Source organism: Engystomops pustulosus, chromosome 1 (genome assembly GCF_040894005.1).
Source record: "Engystomops pustulosus chromosome 1, aEngPut4.maternal, whole genome shotgun sequence".
Lineage (NCBI taxonomy): Eukaryota > Metazoa > Chordata > Amphibia > Anura > Leptodactylidae > Engystomops > Engystomops pustulosus.
Window position 1 is genome coordinate 98,397,953 of NC_092411.1, and position 22,910 is coordinate 98,420,862.

At 41.6% G+C, this 22,910-nt stretch overlaps 1 protein-coding gene across 2 annotated transcripts in view; it reads right to left on the minus strand.

Moving 5' to 3' along the window:
• Nucleotides 1-1,171: 1,171 nt before the first annotated feature.
• Nucleotides 1,172-22,910, minus strand: part of LPCAT4 (lysophosphatidylcholine acyltransferase 4) — a 37,707-nt gene continuing 15,968 nt past the window's right edge. For both annotated transcript variants that reach the window (XM_072149579.1, XM_072149572.1), the window contains exons 2-14: nt 18,504-18,646; nt 18,149-18,366; nt 15,559-15,671; nt 15,387-15,447; nt 15,244-15,302; nt 15,106-15,140; nt 14,797-14,851; nt 10,107-10,189; nt 9,547-9,672; nt 8,665-8,806; nt 7,616-7,714; nt 6,596-6,746; nt 1,172-1,911 (exon numbers count right to left, since the gene is read on the minus strand). In XM_072149579.1, coding sequence (XP_072005680.1) covers nt 1,751-1,911; nt 6,596-6,746; nt 7,616-7,714; nt 8,665-8,806; nt 9,547-9,672; nt 10,107-10,189; nt 14,797-14,851; nt 15,106-15,140; nt 15,244-15,302; nt 15,387-15,447; nt 15,559-15,671; nt 18,149-18,366; nt 18,504-18,646 — 1,446 coding nt within the window. In that variant the 3' untranslated portion in view covers nt 1,172-1,750. The remainder of the gene's footprint in view (nt 1,912-6,595; nt 6,747-7,615; nt 7,715-8,664; nt 8,807-9,546; nt 9,673-10,106; nt 10,190-14,796; nt 14,852-15,105; nt 15,141-15,243; nt 15,303-15,386; nt 15,448-15,558; nt 15,672-18,148; nt 18,367-18,503; nt 18,647-22,910) is intronic.

The following is a 22,910-nucleotide window of genomic DNA, read 5'->3' on the forward strand; positions in this document are numbered from 1 at the left end:
ATTTTTACCTCTTCCGTTAGGGTGGTGACACACGTGGCGTTTTTAGTAGTGCGTTTTCAGATCGGAAAAAAAAACGAATGCGTTTTTGACTAGTTTAAAAGGCTAAAAGAAGACTCCTTTCTGCTCTGTTTTTAAAGTTGTTTTCTATGGATGACGATCTTTATTTGTATCAGTATGTACCAAATCCATAATTCATAATAAGAAAGCCTTATTATGAAGACTGCAAAACGGAAGCCTGAACAGATGTGAACTGGCCTCTAAAGCAGCTCTTAATTTTACTTGGACAGTTGTTAAGAATTACATTACCATACAGTAGCTATATTAATCCATAATATCATTTCTTTAACTTAGGGCGCATTTACATGAACATATGCCCACACGACTACGGCCTGACAGTCATACGTCAGGCGCCATGGAGAGGACGAGGGGTGACCTCTCCATAGCAATCAAAGGTGCATGGCGCCATAACACAGGGAAAGATAGGCTAAATTTACATGACCCTATGGGGGACATGTCCTAAGAGCTGTGACATTCCGCACTCCCTGGGGTACGTGAGGTCAGCTATCATTTTCAGACAGTCCCCTGCACACGGCCTGGTGAACCGAGGTGAACCGAGTAAGCGCTTTCCCACGTGGAGTTTCCATCGCGTTTTTAAACGCATCCAAAATGCAAGTGGGAGGGGTTCTGCCTGAAACGCATGCGTTTCCAATTAAACACTTTGGCCAAACCCCTTCTCACTTTTGTTTTGGAAGTGTATAAAAACGTGACGAAAAGGCCACATGATGCTAATGAGCCTGGGGGCTTCTGTATCATCCTGTAAAGCCAGATCAAAAATAAAAAAAGATTACTACAGTCACGGTGACTGGATCTATGAGTAAGGTACCTTGGTTTGTTATGCTTGATTTTGATTATAGATTTCCATCAAAACCTTTTCAGGCCATTTTTAGACAGGTAAAGTATAAACTGTTGTCAGGTGTCCTCTGGTTTCCCCAGCGTTTCCAAGCATGAGAGACAATTGTAATCCATTCACAGTATTACAGCATAAATGGTTATGTTGATAACATTTTAAATTGAAACATCATAATGGAAGATGAAGAAAGATGATGAAATCAGTTCTAGGCCTCTAGTCATGCTATACAACAAATGCTACAATAACCACAATACACAGGGAGAGGTTTTTTTCTTTTTTATGAAAAATAATTATATCATTCAGAAACATGACAATAGCAGTAATACATGGGGACCATCAGAGATAAAATGATGAAATAAAGGTACAAATTTAAAATTCTTTGGGGGAAGGGAGGCTGTTTCCCTGAGAGCTGAGATATTTGGGATGCAAATGTCATCCCCACTCTGCACCCGCACCTATCCAGGCTACAAACATGCAGAATATTGCTCCTTCAGCATAGCTTCATCAAGTTCTCTCCCACCCCATTTCAGTGCATGCCTATTAATCGAGTCTTCCTAAAACCCAGGATCCATGTCCCAGGTTACTATGCTCAATACATTTCCCATTAAATTGTTGCACCCAGCTTTCAGCTAAATGATTTAATGGAAATTCATGAGAAGATCTTTCCCATTATGCAGTTAAGCACATCTTATTGCATGTTCTCTACCATCTGAAGATAGAGCAGCTGGGCATGCTTACAGCAACCATAAAATTACCACAAACCCCTCCCCTGCTAAGAAACCTTTGGAGTCAACCCTCCCTAACCCCCCCTCCCCCATCCCCAATAAAACCCCTAATGTGTCAGTCTTCCTTGGGCCTATCCTCAGGATTATTCTTCCTGACACATTCCCCATTCTGCTGGACACGTGATGGCTTCTTACGTCCAGATGCTGGAGGGCGCAGATAGAACAAGAAGAGATGGCGATAACAAGGATGGCTTATAGCAAATTGCATGAATCCATCTGCAAAGAGAAAATGTAAAAATTTTTTGTAAATTGTCTATTGTTTATCTGAATTATAACTATGAAAAAGTGAAAACATTAATGGAGATCAGTGGTGGGTTGAAACCTTAAATGAATGGATCCAGATTAAGTATTGAGCTCATCTCATCAGTGTATAGTGTCCATGCAAGGCAACTGCTGCTCAACTCCTATGTAAGTGAATGGGAAGGCTAAGCTGCATTAACACGGCCACCACACACACACTGGAGCTGCCTTCCCGCTCTGTGTTGATTCCCAGGCAACTAGTCATTGTTGGACACCCATTGACTTTTTCTTAATGGCCTCCCCAATGGATAGGTGATCAACATAAATAATTTGAGTTGCCAAATACAATGTGCTTTGACCCCAAAAATTTAATGCAGCAGGTGACAAAGCTGTGTTTTTTTTACATACACCAACCCTAAGGGGGGATAGAAATTACTTGACCCTAATAATGTGCTCAAGGTGGATAAGGGCAATCACAACATTTAAATTTCCAATAGTCGCCCGGCTAGCGACCAAAAAAAGCCTTTTGTAATCCACCAAGGCCAGATAAGCGATAAAATATAACTTTTATTGACTCTTGCTTAAGAACAGTGCAAACTAGTGTATTAAAAGCGAAATTCGCCTTCGAAATTCCTGAAAAGGGGACCTGAATAAGAAACTCCCGAAAGAAGAGGCAAAATGGATACATAAATATAAATGAGGGTTTCTCGTTCTCACCCTTTCTCAGATCTCAAATTCATCTATTTATTTTTCCTTTGGAACCTGCATAAATGATTACATTGATACCCAATAATCGTTGTACTATATCTCTCTTTGGTGCATTTATTCTAAACCAATCTCACTGCCAAGAACAGTCCTCTTTGGAGCATTTAACCGGTTTTGTTTATATTTCCCACATTTGGGATATCTCCCCTTATAATTATGGGTATACCCCTATCAACCTTACCAAAACCCTGCGTGATACCATAAACAATACACATGACGGTCATTTATTATGTCTTTGACAGGTATTCAAACATATATTCAAAGCACATATACTTAATCATCTGGTCGTTCCAATATCCACTCTAACATCACTTAAAGGGAACCTGTCACCAGGAGACCCATTTTAGCACTCCCCCAGTCCCCACAGAGCATAGTACATACACTGCCAAAGTGTTTTTGTATTAAAAATTGGTTTTACAGAAAAAAATATGTTTCCCAAGGGTGGGGGGGAACTGCTCCTTTCCGGGTCCTCCCAAAAGGCAACTGCCTAGTCACACAGCAGATGCTAATGAAAGGTACAATATAACATCTTTTTTTCTGTGAAACCAATTTTTAATACAAAAACACTTTGGCAGTGTATGTACTATGCTCTGTGGGGACTGGGGGAGTGCTAAAAATGGGTCTTTTGGTGACAGGTTCCCTTTAATACTTGGACTAATAGTGTCCATAGCGATGTATTTCAGATGCAGGCTTCATCTGCGCACGCGCCCAGCCTGGTACCTGCTTCTACCAATGCACAGGCGCCATTTCAATGATGGCAGGCTGATCTGACGGCCTATTCACGCATGCGCCGAATTCCTAATGCCACGTATTGGCATGTAACATTACATGACGTCAGTGCCATGCAACCTGACTGAAGATGTAAACATCCGGCGCAGACGTAGTGCATATGGCCTATGTAACCTATCGCCTGTATTTTTTCTAAATGGCGTACCTCCATTTAATGAATCATACGCTACGATTGGATGTTAAACCTTTCATTGAGCGACGCAGGGTGAGGACTCCCAATGGTAAGTTTATAAAAGCTCCTCAGGCACCCATCACACTACAGTCAGTCCTTTACCCCTGATGACGCCAGTTCGGCGAAACATGTCGGGTGGGCATAGCTGAATTGTAATTTTTTTTTTTTAAATCAGATCTTTTTTATTAATGTTTTTCAAAAACAAACAATGCACACTCACAACTCCCATCCCCACCCCCCACCAGCCTTTACACACGGGTTACAGATGTTATACAATGTGAAATAACATATTCACCACGCAGGGTGAAAAATTACTCATCAGAAGATAGGACCTCGATGAGATAATGGTACATGACAGATGACCCAACATTACAGTTAAAATACATCATACATTAAGCCCAATTCCCCCCAATCCGGGTCTGTCCCTCAATAAAGTATTAGACACTAATCCCGGTTCATCCAGCCAAGGGGCCCATAGCTTTTCAAACTTAACCTCTGTGTTACGCTGCGTGTATACCGCTTTCTCATTTAACAGCATCCCTTCTACTTTATTTAGGAATTCTTTCCTGGTAGGGGCTTTTGGCTGTATCCACCTTGCTGCTATTGTTTTGCGTGCCATATAGAGGAGCCTATGAACCGCTAATTTCCGCGCCATCTCATCCATACACCCCAGGATACAAACTAAAGCATTTCGGGGAAGTGTTATCTCATACACTCTATCAATAATGTCTAGAACGGTTGCCCAGAACCCTTGAATCCTTGGACATGTTCACATCATATGGAGCATATCCGCCGGTTCCTCTCTACACTTAGGGCATTCCGCTTCCTGGTGTGCCCCTATTTCACATAGGAATTTGGGTGTCCTGTACACCCTGTGTACAATATAAACTTGCGACAGCCGTGTTGCTTCCCCTAGACAACATTGTGGAAGAGCCTCAAGCACTGATTGCCATTGCTCATCAGAAATATCTCCTATATCTGTGGTCCACCTATTGCGAACCCGAAGCGGAAAGCCATCAAGAAATTTACACAGCAGTAATTGGTACAATAGCGAAATGAGCCCATGATCATTCTTAGCTATGTTCAGTAATAGTGCATCCCTTTGAGGTGTCATAACAACAGATTGGGACTGCTTTTCAAAAGCATGTTTTAGTTGTAGATATCTAAAGAAATCTCTATTCCCCACCGGGATGTCCTCTTGAATTTGTTGAAAGGACTTTATGGTGGCTTCAGATATTAGTTGAGTCACTCGTACCATACCTACTCTTTCCCAAAAGACCGACCCCTCTAAGTTTTGGAATTCTTTTAGAAAGGTGTTGTGCCACAGGGGTGAATATTCAGTGAGTCCTTGAACTCCCCTCAATTATTTCACCTTCCCCCAGACATTATGTATCATGGAGAGCGTAGGAATAAGGTTTTGTCCTCTCTTAAATTTACCACTCTCCAATGCCAGCAGCAGGTTCCCAGCACTCAAATGGTGTCCTATCATACCGCCGCCGTAGACCGTGCCCCGTCTTCACCCCATCCTTGGAGGTGTTGTCCCTGGGCTGCTAAATAGTACAACCAGGGGTTTGGGAGTGCCAACCCCCCCATCTGTTTTGGACCTCTGCAGAGTCTCCAGTCTAATCCTTGGTTGTCCCCTTCCCCAAATCAAATCTCTAAACAGGGCATTGATCCTATGGAATCTGGCAAGCGGAAGCCAAACCGAGGAGTTGTGGAATATATAACAGTTGTGGCATTGCTACCATTTTGATTAGGTTTGTACGGCCTATTACTGTTATAGGAAGTTTACACCAAGCTACAATTTTAGACTTCAATTTTTGGACCAGGGAGAAAGATTTAATTCCTCAAAGTCCCCCACCTTAGCTGTAACCTGTATGCCTAGGTACCGAAACTGACGAACCACCGGGATAACTGAAAGATCTGCCTCCAAGGCCCCCTCCAACGGATCCACAAGTAAGATAGCTGACTTATGCCAGTTTATGGTAAGCCCCGACAGACTCCCGAATCTCTCCAACAATTGCAGTACTGCACGTAGAGATGGACCTGTGTCTCCTAGAAACAACAAGGCGTCATCCGCATATACTGCAATTTTGCTGTGCAGTGCACCATACTTAAAACCCACCACATCAGGCGTGATGCGTACCGCCGCAGCCAAGGGTTCGACAGCTATTGCAAATAACAATGGCGACAGGGGGCATCCCTGCCTTGTCCCACGGTATAGCCTGAATGGTTTCGTCAGTGCCCCATTTTCCCGCACACGAGCCTTAGAGTTAGAATATATTACCATGACCCATGATATAAAACCATGGCCAAATCCCATACTCTGCATTGTAAGCCATCTTAATTGTAATTTTAATAAGCAGTAGACAGTGTACCTCACCTCCTAAATACAATGAGAATGTCAGAATTTAGTCTTTAGGATGTATTGGCGAAAACATCTCGTATATTAACAGGGACAATTAGGGATAGACTCTATCCGCAAGCTTTACGCTAACACGTCCACTTGCTTCTCAAGTATAGTATCCCTCTATGTCCCTGATCATGAATATAGTACTATGAGTGTGGACACTGCTAACTTGCGCTTTTAATACACTAGTTTGCACTGTTCTTAAGCAAGAGTCAATAAAAGTTATATTTTATCGCTTATCTGGCCTTGGTGGATTACAAAAGGCTTTTTTTGGTCGCTAACCGGGCGACTATTGGAAATTTAAAAGCTGTGTTTTATAACACAAATTTGGCCAGTTTCCAGCGGAAATGAATAAAGCGCCCCCACATATTTGTCGATATATACCTCTTTATAATGCCACTTTAAAGCAGATTGTGGGGGGCAAGGGGGTTCTACATTGTGCTTAGATTGCAAACTGTGATATATTAAAATAACTCTGTAAATGGTGAGCAACAGTTCATACAGTTATGCAAAGTTCTCCTCACCTCGGGTAAGGCCTCTATCTTCACGTGGGCACAGCTCTGAATAAACTTTGCCACTTTCTGCAGGAGGTGATCCCACAAGTGAGCGGAGAATGGCGGAAAACCCATCAGCAGAGAGTAAGAAGCAGCCATCAGCATCGCAAGTAGAAAACAGCTAGAAGTGAAAGAACAGTAAAAGGGAATACACATTAAAGTGAATGTTCACTACATTCAGCAAATAACTTATATGGTTTGTGCAATAAAAAGTTATACAATTTTCCAGTATACTTTCTGCTTTAATTCCTTGTGGTTTTCTAGAGCTCTGCTTGCTGTCCTGCTATAGAAAGCTTCTATTTTTATTTCCAGGGGATAGAAATCTGTCCATGGTCTGCGATGAACATGCAGGTGCACGAGCCGTTATATTATACAGCTCCGATTACTCTCCATGTCCATCACATGACCATGGAAAAATTTCTATACACTGGAAGTAAACAGAAGCTTTTTTGATACAGAAAGTATATTGGAAAATTGTATAACATTTTCATACACAAACCATATCAATTATTAAAGGGGTTTTCCCACGAATTCAAGTTGGGCCCTATCCACAGCGATTTCCATCAGCTCCATTGAGAGCAGAACGGTAATGCGCGGCCCTCTGCTCCATTACTCTCATGGAGTGACATGGAGAACAACTGAGGTAGCGGAACCCCATCAGACCCCTCGTTTTCGTGATCTGTGAGGGTCTCATCACTAAGACCCCCACAGATCAGCAACTTGAATTTGTGGAAAAACCCCTTTAACTTTAAGTTGACAACCCCTTTAACCTCTTGGTCACCACAACATTTTTTACAAGTTTACAATGTTCATCATCATAACATGACAGTTCAATGAGTTGTAAAGAGATAAGGAATGTGAGGGTGATATATAAAAAATGGTTTTTTATTAATTAGATTTTTTTTCATTAACAAAATCTGAAAAGGGGGTCTAATTTATTATTATTTTTTTAAACCTGCATCAAAAAACATAACATAATATAAAACTTACATCAAAAGCAAGTTTCGCCAACTCTTCAGCAGATCGTGTGGCATCTTGGGCTGCAAGAACTAAAGAGACTTCTCGAAAATCTATCATCCCACTGGCATCCTGAGGAAAAAGATTTCACATCTTAAAATTACTTTAGGCAGGAAGAATTGTAAAAAAAAAATCCATTATCGATCGCCAATAGGCATTAGGATAGATCCCAGAGTATAGAAATAGAAATGGGCCAAAGGTATACTAACACAGCCATAATAAACCTCTGAAAATTCAGAGGTGAAAGAAGACTATTGTGTTTGTGCCATGACTTGCAGTTTTGAACTTCTATAGGTTGGCATACTGATTAGCCTTAGTGTGTGCCACTCTCTGCTATTTTAGTGCTAGCTCTCGAGCCAAATTCTGCAGGGCCGGCACCAGCCCCGGCATAGTTGGTCAATTGCAGGGGACCAGAGATGCAGGAGGGGCCCACATGGCCCAATCTCAGTCCCTGGCAGCCTATGTGGGGGCTTTATATAAAATAACCCATAAGGGGGCTCTTTGGGATGATAAACTAGGGAATATTTTAAGGAACACAGGACTGTTTTCGGTTTATGAATTTTTAATTCCACCACCAGCATTCATTGCAAATGATGCCCTGTCGCCCAGGGGCCTATTGAAACCTGGAGATGACCCTAAGGTCCAGCACTAAAAATAACTGCAAATTTCAAAATTGCACACAGATTTCAGTCCAATTTTGGACAATAAACAACTTTTGAATTTATTTAAAAGTTACACTGGTTAAAAAATTAAGAACTTTTTATTATCATGCTGTTATCAGAGTATGCATAACTTAGTCACTGGTTGGATATCTTTATGAAACTAATGTCTTTCTGTTATCCCAGAAGTATATGGAAACAAAGCCAGCAGTATTAAGACAATGCTAAAGAGGTCAGCACTGGACTATTAGGTTATTAGAAGTAGAATTCCCCTTATATGTACCAAGTTTTTTCCACAATGTATATGTTTGTCTAAATATATTCATAATTAACGTGAAGAAAAGCAGTCCACTAAAGTCTTACCTTATGGAAGTAACTGAAGACTCGGGAAATGACATCAGTCTGTGTGAGGCCCAACTTTTCTGCCAGCTCATCCAATCCCACACGTGAACAAACCCCCTCCAAGCAGAGATCTATTAGCCCCTGCACACTATCAAATGAGAACCTATAGAACAAGGAAACATACTCACTATAAATGTGGGGTCATATACTACAAGGAGTGTTTGGACAAAACTATTTAATATAAAGAACATAACAATTTCGCAACCCCAACAATAAAATGTTCCTGTCCCTTGAGGCCCTATCTTAATTAAGGCAGATGATCTCCCTGGAACACAGCTCTAAATTTCTTTTGCTGTGACATGAATTATAATTTTTCTCCAACACTGCTGTAGGTAAAAGTGGAAATACATGTTTGTCGACTTCCTCATTCACTACTCCTAATCTTTTGCCAGGAGGGGTCAGGGAGCCCCTACCTCACACATCTGACAGCGGGAAGGTTAAAGGGAACCTGTCAGCAGATATGCCTAAAATACCAATACCAGTTTGTTGTGAAGCATCAGAATACATTCCATGGTTCTTTCATTGCCTAGAGTGATGGCATCATCCAGAAAGTCAACTTTGAAGTGAGATGTATAAAATCATGTAGGTGGAAATTTACTAATGAAGTCAAATTCTCATCTTTGAACACCCCCTCTGCTGTAATTAACATCAAGCACCAGACTTCAGGAGAGTGGTTAGACTATAATGTCAGGGTCGAGGGACATTTCACCAAGTTCATTTCCTGGATGATTTCACTACGCTGGCCATGAAAGAAACACGATTTGAAAGGTGTTCAGCTGCATGACAACAAACTATTTGTTATATTTTACCTTATGTGTCATTAGCTAAGAGAACCTTACTCACCCAGCCTTTTTAAGAATTTTTCCAATTTCCCAGATTTTCGGGTCTAACGGAACCTTCAGGTGTCCAAGAGGCGAAACTGGTGTATCTCCGATCAGCTCAAACTCAGTAGCTGGTTTCCCAACTGCCCTAAAGCCAAAAAAATGGGAAGGTTCCAATTAAAGTCTGTGTACAATATTTCAAGGGGTTTTCCCACGAAAAAAAAAGTTAGGCCCTATCCACGGGATAGGTCCTAACTTGCTGATCAGTGGGGGTCTCAGTGCCGAGACCCCCACAGATCACGAAAACGAGGGGTCCGATGGGGTCTCACGTACTTCCATCGGACCCTCAGACTGATGGAGCAGACAGCCACACATGACCGTTTCGTCTGCTTTATTACTCTGACGGAGCGATGAGGTCCGATGGACCCCTCGTTTTCGTGATCTATGAGGGTCATCACTGAAACCTCCACTTATCTATGGGATAGGGCCTAACTTTTGTTAGTGGGAAAACCCCTTTAAAACTAAAGTTAAGAAAAGCTGAGACTAAAGTCAGTGCTCTAGCACTAGCTCCATTTTACATACTTTGCCATGAATTTCTGCAAATTGTTGGCATACAACACAGGATCTGCTTTCTCTTCTGGACTAGGATTATAAACTGGCAAAAACTGCAAAACAAAAGAATTAACACAATAATTATTTAATTAAATAATAAGCCTACAAACCACAAAAAAAATACCTGAGGGATTTGTTCAAATCTAACAAAATTGGTGTCAAACATTTGTGCTGGTTTGTGCAGCAGAAATTTTCATTTGTACCCCTATCGTTTTTAAGAAAATAAAAGTTTCCAGCAGTCACCATAGGTCAGCTAGCCCCCAAAATTGTCCAAATTTGTGTCAATCAATTGTGCTACGTTTGTGCTGATTTTGTTTTGAAGATATAAATCAAATTGTAAAGGTCAAAGGGTCAGGCAGTCCCCCCACATTAACCAAAACAAACAAAACTGTTGTCAAACGCTTGTGCAGCAAAAATTTTTTAGGTTTAAGGTGTTTAGGATGAACTGGTAAATAAAGCAAACCTAGTGATACTTCTCTGGTTTGATTACCAGGGGGAGCTAGCAAACAAATTGTACTTTGGAAGAAAAACTCTGAAGACCTGTGGAAAATATTAGAAATATATTAAAAATGATAGCAGCAAAAAGCACAAACATTTCACACCAGTTTTGTTTGATTTGTTGTTTTGTTTGGGGGACTGCCTGACCTTTTATTCTCTACAATTTGCTTTATATCTTCAAAACAAGATCAGCACAAACTCAAATTTGAGCAGCACAAATCGGCAAACGTAGCAAAAAAGTTTGACACCAATTTTATTAGATTTGAACAAGGTGGGGGGACCATCTTCACGCAGGTCAAAAAATTAGTAGTACTGTACGTAGTATAAGGGTTAGGGCAGCAGCCTGGGTGCTTTTATATGACGATTTGAATACTTGATGGCATCTGTTTGTGGCATACCCTTTTTTTTTGCCTGCATCTAATAGTTTCAAAATCAGCACTATCAGACCCTCCTGACCGTGTTCCTGGAGACCCTCTAAGGAGCTGACAAAGCATTTCACATAATCTCCAATAGCGGAGCCTCTGCACTGCTCTCACCCTCTCCTTCAGTCTAGACAATAGTGTTACTGTAGGACCATGCGTGATGTCAAAAGCTTAGGGCTGTTTTGTTTTTTTACAACTATTGTTACCAATTATTTTTTTTCCCTTTCCTAACATCTACAAAAATAAATGTTGAATAAAAGTAACGTTAAAGGCAGTGGCGTAACTAGGAGAGACAGGGCCCCCTAGCAGGCTAATACGTGTTTTGGTGTACACAATTTCAGGTGGCCCTAGACACAACCCTGTATCTTCTGACTTTTGTGCAGCTCAGATTTTTTACATCTCTCTGCTCCCTGCACTCTAGCACCACCCCCCTGCAGTACAGGATACTGATGGGTCGATAGTGATGGGCCTTGTTCGTGAACTAAACCCCGCCCCCAAGCGGCTCACCACGCCCCCTTTAACCCAATAAAATTGGGTTAAAAGGTGTGTGATGTGGGGTGACTGACTGACCTGAGGCTCCCTATTATATATTTAATAGGGAGCTGTTCAGCAGCCAGAAGAGCCGTCATTCCCATTACTAGTACAGGACGGAACTCACTGACACTCACTCACTTCCTGCCAGCAAAACTACATCATGATAAGAGAGAAGCTGCAAGCTACTTGCAGATAAGTTCTTTGTCTGGGGAGAGAGAACAGATATGTAGCAGAGCTGACAGTGTGAAAAGGCATCTCATGATCTCTAATCTGTCTCATCTCTCTTTCTAGGTGTCAGATACTAGTACAATGTTCAGAAGGTAAATGAAAGTGTATATAAACCTATACCCAGATAATCTAACCACATTTTCAGCTCACACAACTAGATAGATCATAATGTGTTGGTTTAGAGAGACCTCGCCCACACTCTCGAATCTTACACTGACCATCACTGAGTGATGTGAGCTAAAACACCAATAAAACTGAGTAAAATTATAAAGTAATCATTGTGTAATCATCACTAGGAGATTGAGATTTGAGAATTTTCTTTCGTGGGAAAAACCCTTACCGCCAAGGGACTTAGTACTACGTCACATGCCGGATGTAGGTGAATGGAGAGGGCTCACGGGCTGAGCCCTCTCCATAGCCAGTAAGTATTTGCTGCATATTGCAGCAAAGGCTTGCCGGTAAAACCCGCGGTCAGTGCTAGCTGAATGTGTCGATCGGATTGCCGTCGGCAATGCCGCCATGTTGGTGAGAATAGTCTCTCCCTCCGACGTCATCGGGGAGCGGCGATCTGTCGCCATGACAGCCTTGGGCTTTCCGAAGACCCGAGGCGGTCTTGTTTTAACCCCTTGATTACAGTGTGCGATCAGCACATTGTAATGAATGAGGAGGGAAAATCCCCATATACTGTTATACTGTAGTATGGCAGTATATGATAGGATCGTACAAACAACATACTAGATCTCATGTGCCCCCCCCATCCAGGAGTACCAGTGTGTTAGCTCCGTCCTGGACTGCCGGGGGCGGAGCTAGAATTCAGAGACAGAGAGAGAAGCGTCGTGTCTAGGGGAAACTAAAATTGTGTACAGCAGGACTGAGACAGGTTTGAATTATATCTGTGAAATACTGTATTTTTGGTAATAACATTAGAGCATGTTTTATTTTGTTATAATGAGTACATTTAAAGGATTAACAAATTTTGTTAAAGTTGTTCAGCAGATTGAGGGGTTTAGTTTCTAGAATGGGTTAATTCATGGGATTTTACTTTATTTAGGCCACTTAAAGTCACTTGAAACCCACGTTCCCACAAAATGCCAGTCTGTGAGAACGTCCTACAAAAATGAGAGGACACAGTTTTTTCTTAATGAACCGCAAAACTGATCACAAAACTTCACTAGCATGAAGTGTCGTGAGAAAACATTCTCTACAAATCACCTGGATATGTTCAAGTGTTCAGAAGATATAACCACTTATAGTGACACGTCAGATTTAAAAAAAAAAAAAGGTCTGTGTCAGGAAGGTGCAAAAGGGCACCTAGGGGTTAAATTAAAAAATATATGAAAATGTGAATTTCCCCCTATTATTTTCCTATTTGCTGCTAACTAAAGTGTACCAATGTCTTTGTATCACCTTAAATGGGTTGTCCACCTTCAGCAAATAATTGATATGCTTTGTGAAATGAAAAGTTAGACACTTTTATAATATACTTTCTGTATCAATTCCTCATGGTTTTCAAAATCTCTGATTGTTGTCCTTCTATAGAAAGCTTCTATGGTTACTTCCAGTGGACAGAAATCTGAACATTGTCATGTGACATGCACAGCTCATATCACAGAAAGTAATCAGAGCTGTGCAACTGTGTGACAGATTTCTATCCACAGGAAGTAATCATAGAAGCTTTCTATAGAAGCTATGAGAAATTAATAACAAAGTATAATGGAAAATTGTTTTACTTTTCTTTACACAAACAATATCAATTATTTACTGAAAGTGGACAACAACTTTAAAGCTCCAGCTGTGCCCCCCCCCCCAAAAAAAAAAAAATTGTCTGAATTGTGAACTTAAAGAGGCCCTGTCAACTGTAAAAGCGGCACTTAGAGCTAAAGTAAGCAGCGTCTAGTGCTACAACAGATGCCGCAGTGTTACACTTCTAGCGTTATCGGGAAACCTCCAATAATGCTAGCAAACATTGCCGCGCTCTACAATAGAAAATGCCGGACCGCGCTGTAAGTGGTCGGTGTATTCATGAGGGGGCGGGATTAGGGGTGGTGACTGCCATATGTCACCACCGACCTATGGAGTGGGAGGGGCAGTCCAGGGGTGAAGAAGCGCCTCGGACCGCCCCCTCGAATACGCCCAACCGCTTGGTCCGGCGTTTTCTATTGTACATGGCGGCAGAGTTTGCTAGTTTTATCGGAGGTTTCACCTTTTGAATTTGGCATTTGAATAAGTAAAACTGTGCTCTGGACATTGAGTCATTGGAAAACCTGGTCTGGGATTTCAGATATTAGCTGCAGCCGACACCCAGTGTATTCCGATGCTGCATCAGTTGCGATCTTGAGCTGAGCCAGCATCAGCTCTGTGTCCGATATTTCGGAAGTCAAGTGCTAAGTTACTGCACTCGGCGTCCAATATATCGGATGCAGAGTGTTAAGAAGTTAAAGGGAACCTGTCACCACATTTTCACAAATACAGCTAGTGACAGGTTCCCGTAGAGCCCTATTAATTATCCAATCTGGCATCAATGTCTACCCCATGTATGTATCTGATCACATGTGATTACAACATGCCTCCATGGAGCCAGGTACAGATAAATACAGTGGGTAGATATTGCAATCCTTACTGGATAAAGAACCTTTTGATGACATCACCCATTTAATATGCAGGACTCACATCAGGTGATTTGCATATACGTTTAGAAACTGATTTTTTTAACATTGCAGTCATGGAACGAACCATTTAGGGATAAGGTCAATGCTTTTTAATCATAGTTTTTAGTGAAATACTTATTTTGAGTGGGATAATTTAAATGGCAGGTTCCCTTTAAGCACATATTGAATATTTCTAGACCTGATGGTGCACCATTTATCATTCATATAATCGCTTGGATCTGAATAATATGACTTTTCCCCCACTTTATTTAGTCATGTTCATTGTGTAATCCATAGTCCAAAGACTAGAAGAGAGTTCCAGTTTCTCACCTCAATCTCCAGGTTGATGTAAAACTGAGACATTGTGAGCCAGAGGACCTTTAGCCTGTAAAAAGATACAGTAAAGACTCACAAAGTATTGATCTCCATGTGGACAAATAACTATTGAGTGAGACTGTGGAAGAGAATAACAAAAAATGAGACAATGTGAAAACAGAAGACCCTATAAACGTTTATATATGGGGGATGTGGATAAATGTAAATTGTAACAGACCAAGGTTGCATGTAGAGCATTGAAGAGCTAAAAAGAGCGAGAGAGTTATCACAAATTGGTAAAAAGGAATAGGAAACATTACTTACACTCCATTCCCTTTCCAAGTCCAAATTGTTGCTGGCTGCACATAAAGAAGTACAAGGTTACGGACAGAACCCCCTTTTGTTTTAATGATTTAATTACCTTGTAACAAATTTTATTCATATTCTCGTAAAGTAACTTACCAGTTTGTTGGGGTATCTCATCAACACTGGCTGTACAGGTACTCCAGCCACAAAGGCACCTGCAATGGGAGAGCAAGTAAAGGGCTAAGTAGGCATTAGTCAACGTATTTTACAGCCAACCTACACTTGGAGGGTTTACCTACCAGGTTTAAATTTTAGTAAAACCTCTCCATTACCATTTGTGCCCTCAGGGAAAAACAAAACCTACAGAAAAAAAGCATCAACTTTAGTATAGCGATCCTGGAAATGAAGGAGAAGGGGGTTATTGTGGCCAACGATCAGATTGTGTTATTAAAAAGGTATTAAAATTCTCACCTGAGGCCATTCTCCATTTGATGTTGCCCGTCTCTTCACCTCCTCCACCACTTTTTTCCTAGATGCTGGGTCATGACGGGACACCATAATAGACTGATTGAATCGAAGAAGAGCTAAGGGAGAGATGTCAAAACTGTAGCAAGATTCTTTTTTAGAAGATTCTTTTAATGATAACAATAATTAGAAATAATAAATTCTACAAACTATTAAACGAAATGATAAACACGATACACCAGGGACACTTACTCATAGATCTGAGCACCATGACTGTGGTAATCTTCTTATATGTGTTATCTATTCCTCCTTTCTTCTAAAATACAGTACTTTTAATATTATTATATTTTTGCCCCGTCCCCATTTACTTTTTGATAATTCATAAAAATGAATAGACATATCATACATTAAAAAAAAAAAATAGAGAAGTGCTGATTTTTTTTTTTTTTTTTTTTTGAGTATGTCACCTGCATGTCTGTAAAAAAAAATGGTCATCAAGGCAACTTCAACTAATGGTAAAGCTTAAAGGAAATCTACCATCACAATTATGCATGATAAACCAGGGACACTTAAAATTATACTAATGTGCCTGAAGTACTCCAAGTGCTTTACCAGAGTCACTCTCTGCAGACTGTTGCCAGGCAGTTACACTGCGACTAACACTTCCCCCCTGCCACTGTGTGCTACTGCACAGAGATTACAGCCTGTAAAGCCAAATCACAAAAGGGGCTACGGACGCTCCTCGGGCTCATTACCATAATGATAAAAGTTGATTTTGGAAGGAAGGAGGCCGTGGACAAGGCCGGCTCCAAGTTTAAGTAGGCCGTGGGCGACAGAGCCTTAGTGGGCCCCTTTTCAGTAAACTCACATCCCGATCCACACTGCCTCCCCCCAGTAGTCACACTGCCCCCTTTCTTTCCCCCGAAAGCTACACTGTCCCCCCCAACTCCAGTAGCCACACTGTCCTTAACACTCTCTCTCCGGTAGCCACACTGCCCTCATAAGCTCCTCCCCGGTGGCCACATTTTCCCTCATTCCCCCCCCCCCCCCGGTGGCCACAGTGTACTTATAAGCCCTCCTTGGTGGTCACAGTTTCCTCAATCACCCAAACCACTCCTTCCCTGGGAAAAAAAACATTTGCTCACCTTTCTTCGCCCCTCCCTGTTGCCGGCACATGTGTAGAGGGAGCGCAGCTTCGAGAGAACGATGAAAGGTGAGTTTTGGATTCTGTTTCTAGGTTGCACTGCCAACGAGCGCAGCATAGAGACAGAAAACAGGATCCGGAATATGACCATTTGTACCAGTGTCTTAAAGCGACACTGCTGCAATTGATCCGGGGATGCGTTAGCACCCTTAGGCCCTGGAACTTGCCAGGATAAGCCGGATACTGGCACCAGGCCTGGCCATGGATAAAAACATTTAAGAAGCTTTTTACAGTCACAGTGCCTGGACCTATGTGTTACTGCTTTATCATGCTTGGTATAATTTTAATGGTAGATTTCCTTTAAACCCAAGTCCTTGCCACCACGAAGTGTAATGGAAACTAAATACAGAAGGTGGACAAAAATATTCTAGGGTTACATGTTTAGGCAGACAGAAGGGGCAAAATTGTGGTATGAACTGAGCCAAATTAGCGGAAGACACAATATTAGGTCTATCCTGTATAAGAACGCAACGCAATTGAGTCTCCAATTATGTGCACATAATTACCTTGCATTTCGCGTAAAAATATTTTTTTTTTCCACATGTATATGTGTTCTTGCCACAAGATGGATCCTGCACACATTTTCATGTTCCCACAAAGTATTCTCAAATCTGCTACCAATTTTCCGAGATCTGCCTATACGTGCCAAACAGACACATCAACAGGACACAGGAAAAACCTGTGCATCCGTGACTTTACCCACTCAATGGAAACAGATAATGCCTTCTATCTTGGGAAGATCACAAAAATAGGATCAGTGAGCTCAAATTAACTGCAAAATCCAAAAGACAATTTTTGTAGTAATGCAAAAACCATCTTTTTGAAACCATGAGGGTAATTTGGATAGAACTATGTTAAAGATAACAAAAATTCCAGTACTTTAAAAACACCTTTACAATGTTGTGTCAGAGGTCCTCTGAGAAAGTTTGATATTCTTTACTTAATCCAAGCTAACAGTCTAGGACAGTGGTGGCGAACCTATGGCACGGGTGCCAGAGGCGGCACTCTGAGCCCATTCTGTGGGCACCCAGGCCGTCACCCCAGAATGAAATTCCAGACAGAACTCAAAGAATCTGCCTGCAGAATCTTCCTACAGTGATAGATGAATTTGCCCTCCTCCTTTCAACTGGGTTGGTGTCCTTGGGAGGCTGAAGGATTGAAAGTTGTCAATGAACAAGGAGAAATACATTACTGCTTATATTGCTGCGCTGGCACTATTCAATAAATAAGTGGCTTTTGGTTGAAGTTTGGGCACTGAGGCTCTAAAAGGTTCGCCATCACTGGTCTAGGATGTGACCTTTTCACATATATAGGAATAGCACACCAGAGAAGCGTGTTTTCACGTTACCAGAGGCATGGCGATCTTTGATAAGTTGGAATTATTCTGCTCACCTCCAATCACAGGAATGTTGAGATTCTCCACTCTGGACACAACGGATGGAAGGTCACAAACCACAGTAACAATGGGATCAAAGAAGGTGGAGTGAGGGGCCACAACCAGAAGTGGGGCCTCAGAGCTGGAGGCGCGGCGTCCACGGATGGTGATCCAGTGGAAACCACACATGAAGAACATTGTGCGGCTTAGAAGGTAAATCAGGTGATGTAGAATGCTGTGTGCATAAGGAGACACATGGAATGGGAAATGGAGGGGGAAGAGATGGAAATAAATGAACATGTTGCACTGCAGAATGAGGACATATACTCAATATACTTCCACTCTAACCACTGTGACCAGCTTTGGACTTACGTGCGTCTGTATCTTATTGGTCGGCTGAGCTCTTCCTTAGTCATACCGGCTACCCGAAGAGCAGCAATCGGCCACATGAGGAAGAGGAAGATGGCAGCCAGTAAGAAACGCAGGGGGAATAGTATTGGACCCAGCACATAGAACTGGATGAAAAAAAAAACAACAACATAGTAAATTGAACAGAATTTGATCTACATGGTTAGAAAATAAAAAGATCTGCAGGAACACACACAATAACTCCTGTATGGCTGGGTGGGCGTATATATTTTATATGAAGTGCAGTGTGATAGCTGTTAGCAGATGCCTATGTCTACTGGTCACTACTATAAGACTAGTAGATATTCTGGTTTTAGAAATTGGGATCTGTAACAGAGGAACGACAGGTAAAAAAAAAAATTTCCCACACATACAGTGTATATGCCAGGAAAGCTTCTGGACTATATGCAGAACATGTCCATGGACTTATACTGGCAGATAAAGGCCTCCAGCTGGATGAAAAAGTACAGCAGACTGCTAGAAAAAGTTTATGTTCAGCAGAGGCCATTATGCCACTTTATGGCATCCATCCCTGATCTCTGGTGAGCGGACGCTGTGGGCGTTTTCCCAGTACCAAATTTGGTAGCCCTGGCCACCATCAATTTAATTTAAACGGTCACTTATTCCCTACTTAGACTACATGCACACAACACTTGGCCTTAACGTAACAGGAGCAGGCAATTAACACACAGATGCCCTTTTGGAGAGAGTCTACAGCTATGAGTGGTCAGTTGAGTTCTTTTAGTGGTAGATATGTACAACCCAAGGGTAGAACTGACAGGCAATTTCGTTTGATAGGAATGTGAAGGATATACAAGTTGGAAAAGTGATTTCACACCAAGCATACTTGTCATTTTGATATTTATTTGTAATTTTTATGTATTGGGCAATTTTTTTTTTAAATTTAAAAAAGTTCACATGATATATAAACAAAATTCTCTATTTTGTGACAACATTATTATTATTATTACATAGCAGTCCTGGAGATCTATGTAAGCATAACTTTGTGTGTTTTAGTAGCAACAGGATGCTTTTACATTTCAGGATTGTAGCTGGATTCAGAGCACTGTGGTTCACTGGTGGGCGAGATCTCTTTATTCTAATGTTGCATAGCTGCTTCTCTCTAGTAGTCACTTCTGCTTAAATACTCAGCAGTCACTCAGGGGAAGGTGCTGTGCTAGGTTTATTGAAGAAAGAACCTGGTTCTCCAGGTCCAGCTACAAGTCTAGAATATAAATGCATATGGTTAAATACACTCACCGTCCACTTTATTAGGTACACCTGTCCAACTGCTCATTAACACTTAATTTCTAATCAGCCAATCACATGGCGGCAACTCAGTGCATTTAGGCATGTAGACATGGTCAAGACAATCTCCTGCAGTTCAAACCGAGCATCAGTATGGGGAAGAAAGGTGATTTGAGTGCCTTTGAACGTGGCATGGTTGCTGGTGCCAGAAGGGCTGGTCTGAGTATTTCAGAAACTGCTGATCTACTGGGATTTTCACGCACAACCATCTCTAGGGTTTATGGAGAATGGTCCAAAAAAGAAAAAACATCCAGTGAGCGGCAGTTCTGTGGGCAGAAATGCCTTGTTGATGCCAGAGGTTGGAGGAGAATGGGCAGACTGGTTCGAGCTGATAGAAAGGCAACAGTGACTCAAATCGCCACCCGTTACAACCAAGGTAGGCAGAAGAGCATCTCTGAACGCACAGTATGTCGAACTTTGAGGCAGATGGGCTACAGCAGCAGAAGACCACACCGGGTGCCACTCCTTTCAGCTAAGAACAGGAAACTGAGGCTACAATTTGCACAAGCTCATCGAAATTGGACAGTAGAAGATTGGAAAAACGTTGCCTGGTCTGATGAGTCTCGATTTCTGCTGCGACATTCGGATGGTAGGGTCAGAATTTGGCGTCAACAACATGAAAGCATGGATCCATCCTGCCTTGTATCAACGGTTCAGGCTGGTGGTGGTGGTGTCATGGTGTGGGGAATATTTTCTTGGCACTCTTTGGGCCCCTTGGTACCAATTGAGCATCGTTGCAACGCCACAGCCTACCTGAGTATTGTTGCTGACCATGTCCATCCCTTTATGACCACAATGTACCCAACATCTGATGGCTACTTTCAGCAGGATAATGCGCCATGTCATAAAGCTGAAATCATCTCAGACTGGTTTCTTGAACATGACAATGAGTTCACTGTAGTCAAATGGCCTCCACAGTCACCAGATCTCAATCCAATAGAGCATCTTTGGGATGTGGTGGAACGGGAGATTCGCATCATGGATATGCAGCCGACAAATCTGCGGCAACTGTGTGATGCCATCATGTCAATATGGACCAAAATCTCCGAGGAATGCTTCCAGCACCTTGTTGAATCTATGCCACGAAGAATTGAGGCAGTTCTGAAGGCAAAAGGGGGTCCAACCCGTTACTAGCATGGTGTACCTAATAAAGTGGCCGGTGAGTGTAGATCTCCATTGTTTGCAGCTTTCTGTGAGTAAACCTTCTAGAATATTATGAATAATAAACATCTATCATTGATGCCTGCTCTTGTAATCTATCCTCTCTTCAGTGAAATGGTCAAACATGGGGGAGGGGGACTACTGCCTATGAAGCCATATTTAGAGATGAATATAAACATCCTATTAATTAGCTTTCTAGGCCTAAAGCCAAAAAAGACAAAGCCAAAAATGAAAAGTACATGCAGTGATGCTTCATACAAATACAGTCACTAATATTTATCAGAGGGTCCTGAAATGCAGTCCTATCACACAGCTGTTGACAAACCAGCAAAGCTTAGGATAAGTGAGAAGGACACGGGTGCATGGTAATAAAACCTAACAATAAGGGATTGTTTGAGGGATGCACCTTAGGATAAAAACTTAAATTACTGGAAGATTTTCCAGCAAGTTACAGATCTCCTTGTATGGCTTCGAAAACTTCATAAGCTTGCTCTACTATTCCAGTAGTTTCTATAAAGCTGGGACCACAATAACGTCTTAATAAACATTGTACACAACTGTACAAGCAAGGGACATGGGTAGAGATAGAAAGGAACACAGATCTACATCTAGGCTCTTGAAGTTCTCTGCTGTCCCTGCTGTATCCAGCTCCTTAGTCAGGCTACTTCACAGATTCAGAGATTTATCAGAAGTGTCTGAGAGCAAAACTGTTCTAGTTGCTCACAGCAGCCAATAACAGCTCAGCTTTCATTTCACACGCTGCTATGGGAAAATAAAAGTCTGGAACAGTTTTGATCTCAGACACTTGATAAATCTTATTGTAAAGAATCCTTGTCGCCTCCCTACATTTTACCTTTTTTTCTCCTGACAAGGAGGATGCGCTCATATGTTGCATTTTGAAACGCATCAAGGCAAAAACACTAAAAAAGGGCAACGTGAGAACATGGCAAGAAAGTGCCTCCTTGTCTTTTAGGGCGATGTGCTCCTCTCGTTGGAGAGTCTGTTTAGGACAGTCCATGACTGGTGCCTGAAGTGGTGACCCCTGTGATAACATGAAGGCATGGTGATTCACAGGGGGTCACCATGAGATCACGTGATATCTGAAGAGAAGATAAAGACAAGACAATATACATATTCGGGTATAAATGTAGGGACAAGATGAAATAATACATGTTTTACCGGTGTGCTTAGCACCAAGCACTGTATGACAAAGCTTTTTTTGGTTCTTTATATTGGAATTTGTTTTCAGACACAGCAACATCCAATTCCCAACCTCTGCACACAGAATCTAACTACATTTCCACATGATAATCAGAAGAAGAGTGAAGAAATCAGGAGATGCCTTATGCTCTCCATGGCCAACACGGTACAACTCTACACCACATGATAATCACACACATTACTGAATGTTTCCTTGGAAAGAAGACTGACCTACTTGTATGTTTTTGGAGTGTAGGAGGCACAGGTGTGTCTGTAGTACGCCTGTAGTGCAGACAGTATTCCAAACCAGGAGTGAAACCTGTGGCACCAGTATTGCTGAACTATGATGTGTGAAGGTGAAAATTGCAGCATAACTGTAACGTTACTCTTGATGCGGTTAATATAGTACAGCAGAGCAATGGTCAGGCTAGAACTTATAGCATTTCTTCTTTTTTTTTTTTTTTTAATTTTAAAGAAATATTTTATTGGAACTAAAAAAAAGAAAGTATACATGCAATTGTATATAATAAACATTTTACATGTCTATCCCGATACATCAGTAGTTATGCTAGTTAGCAATTATGCTGGTTAGTTAGGTTAGAACATGTGTAGTAGTGCTTTTTCATTTAACCAAAGTAGGTCACCTACTTAAGAACACTCTACTTACAGACGACCCGTAGTTAGAAATGCCCCTCTGGATGT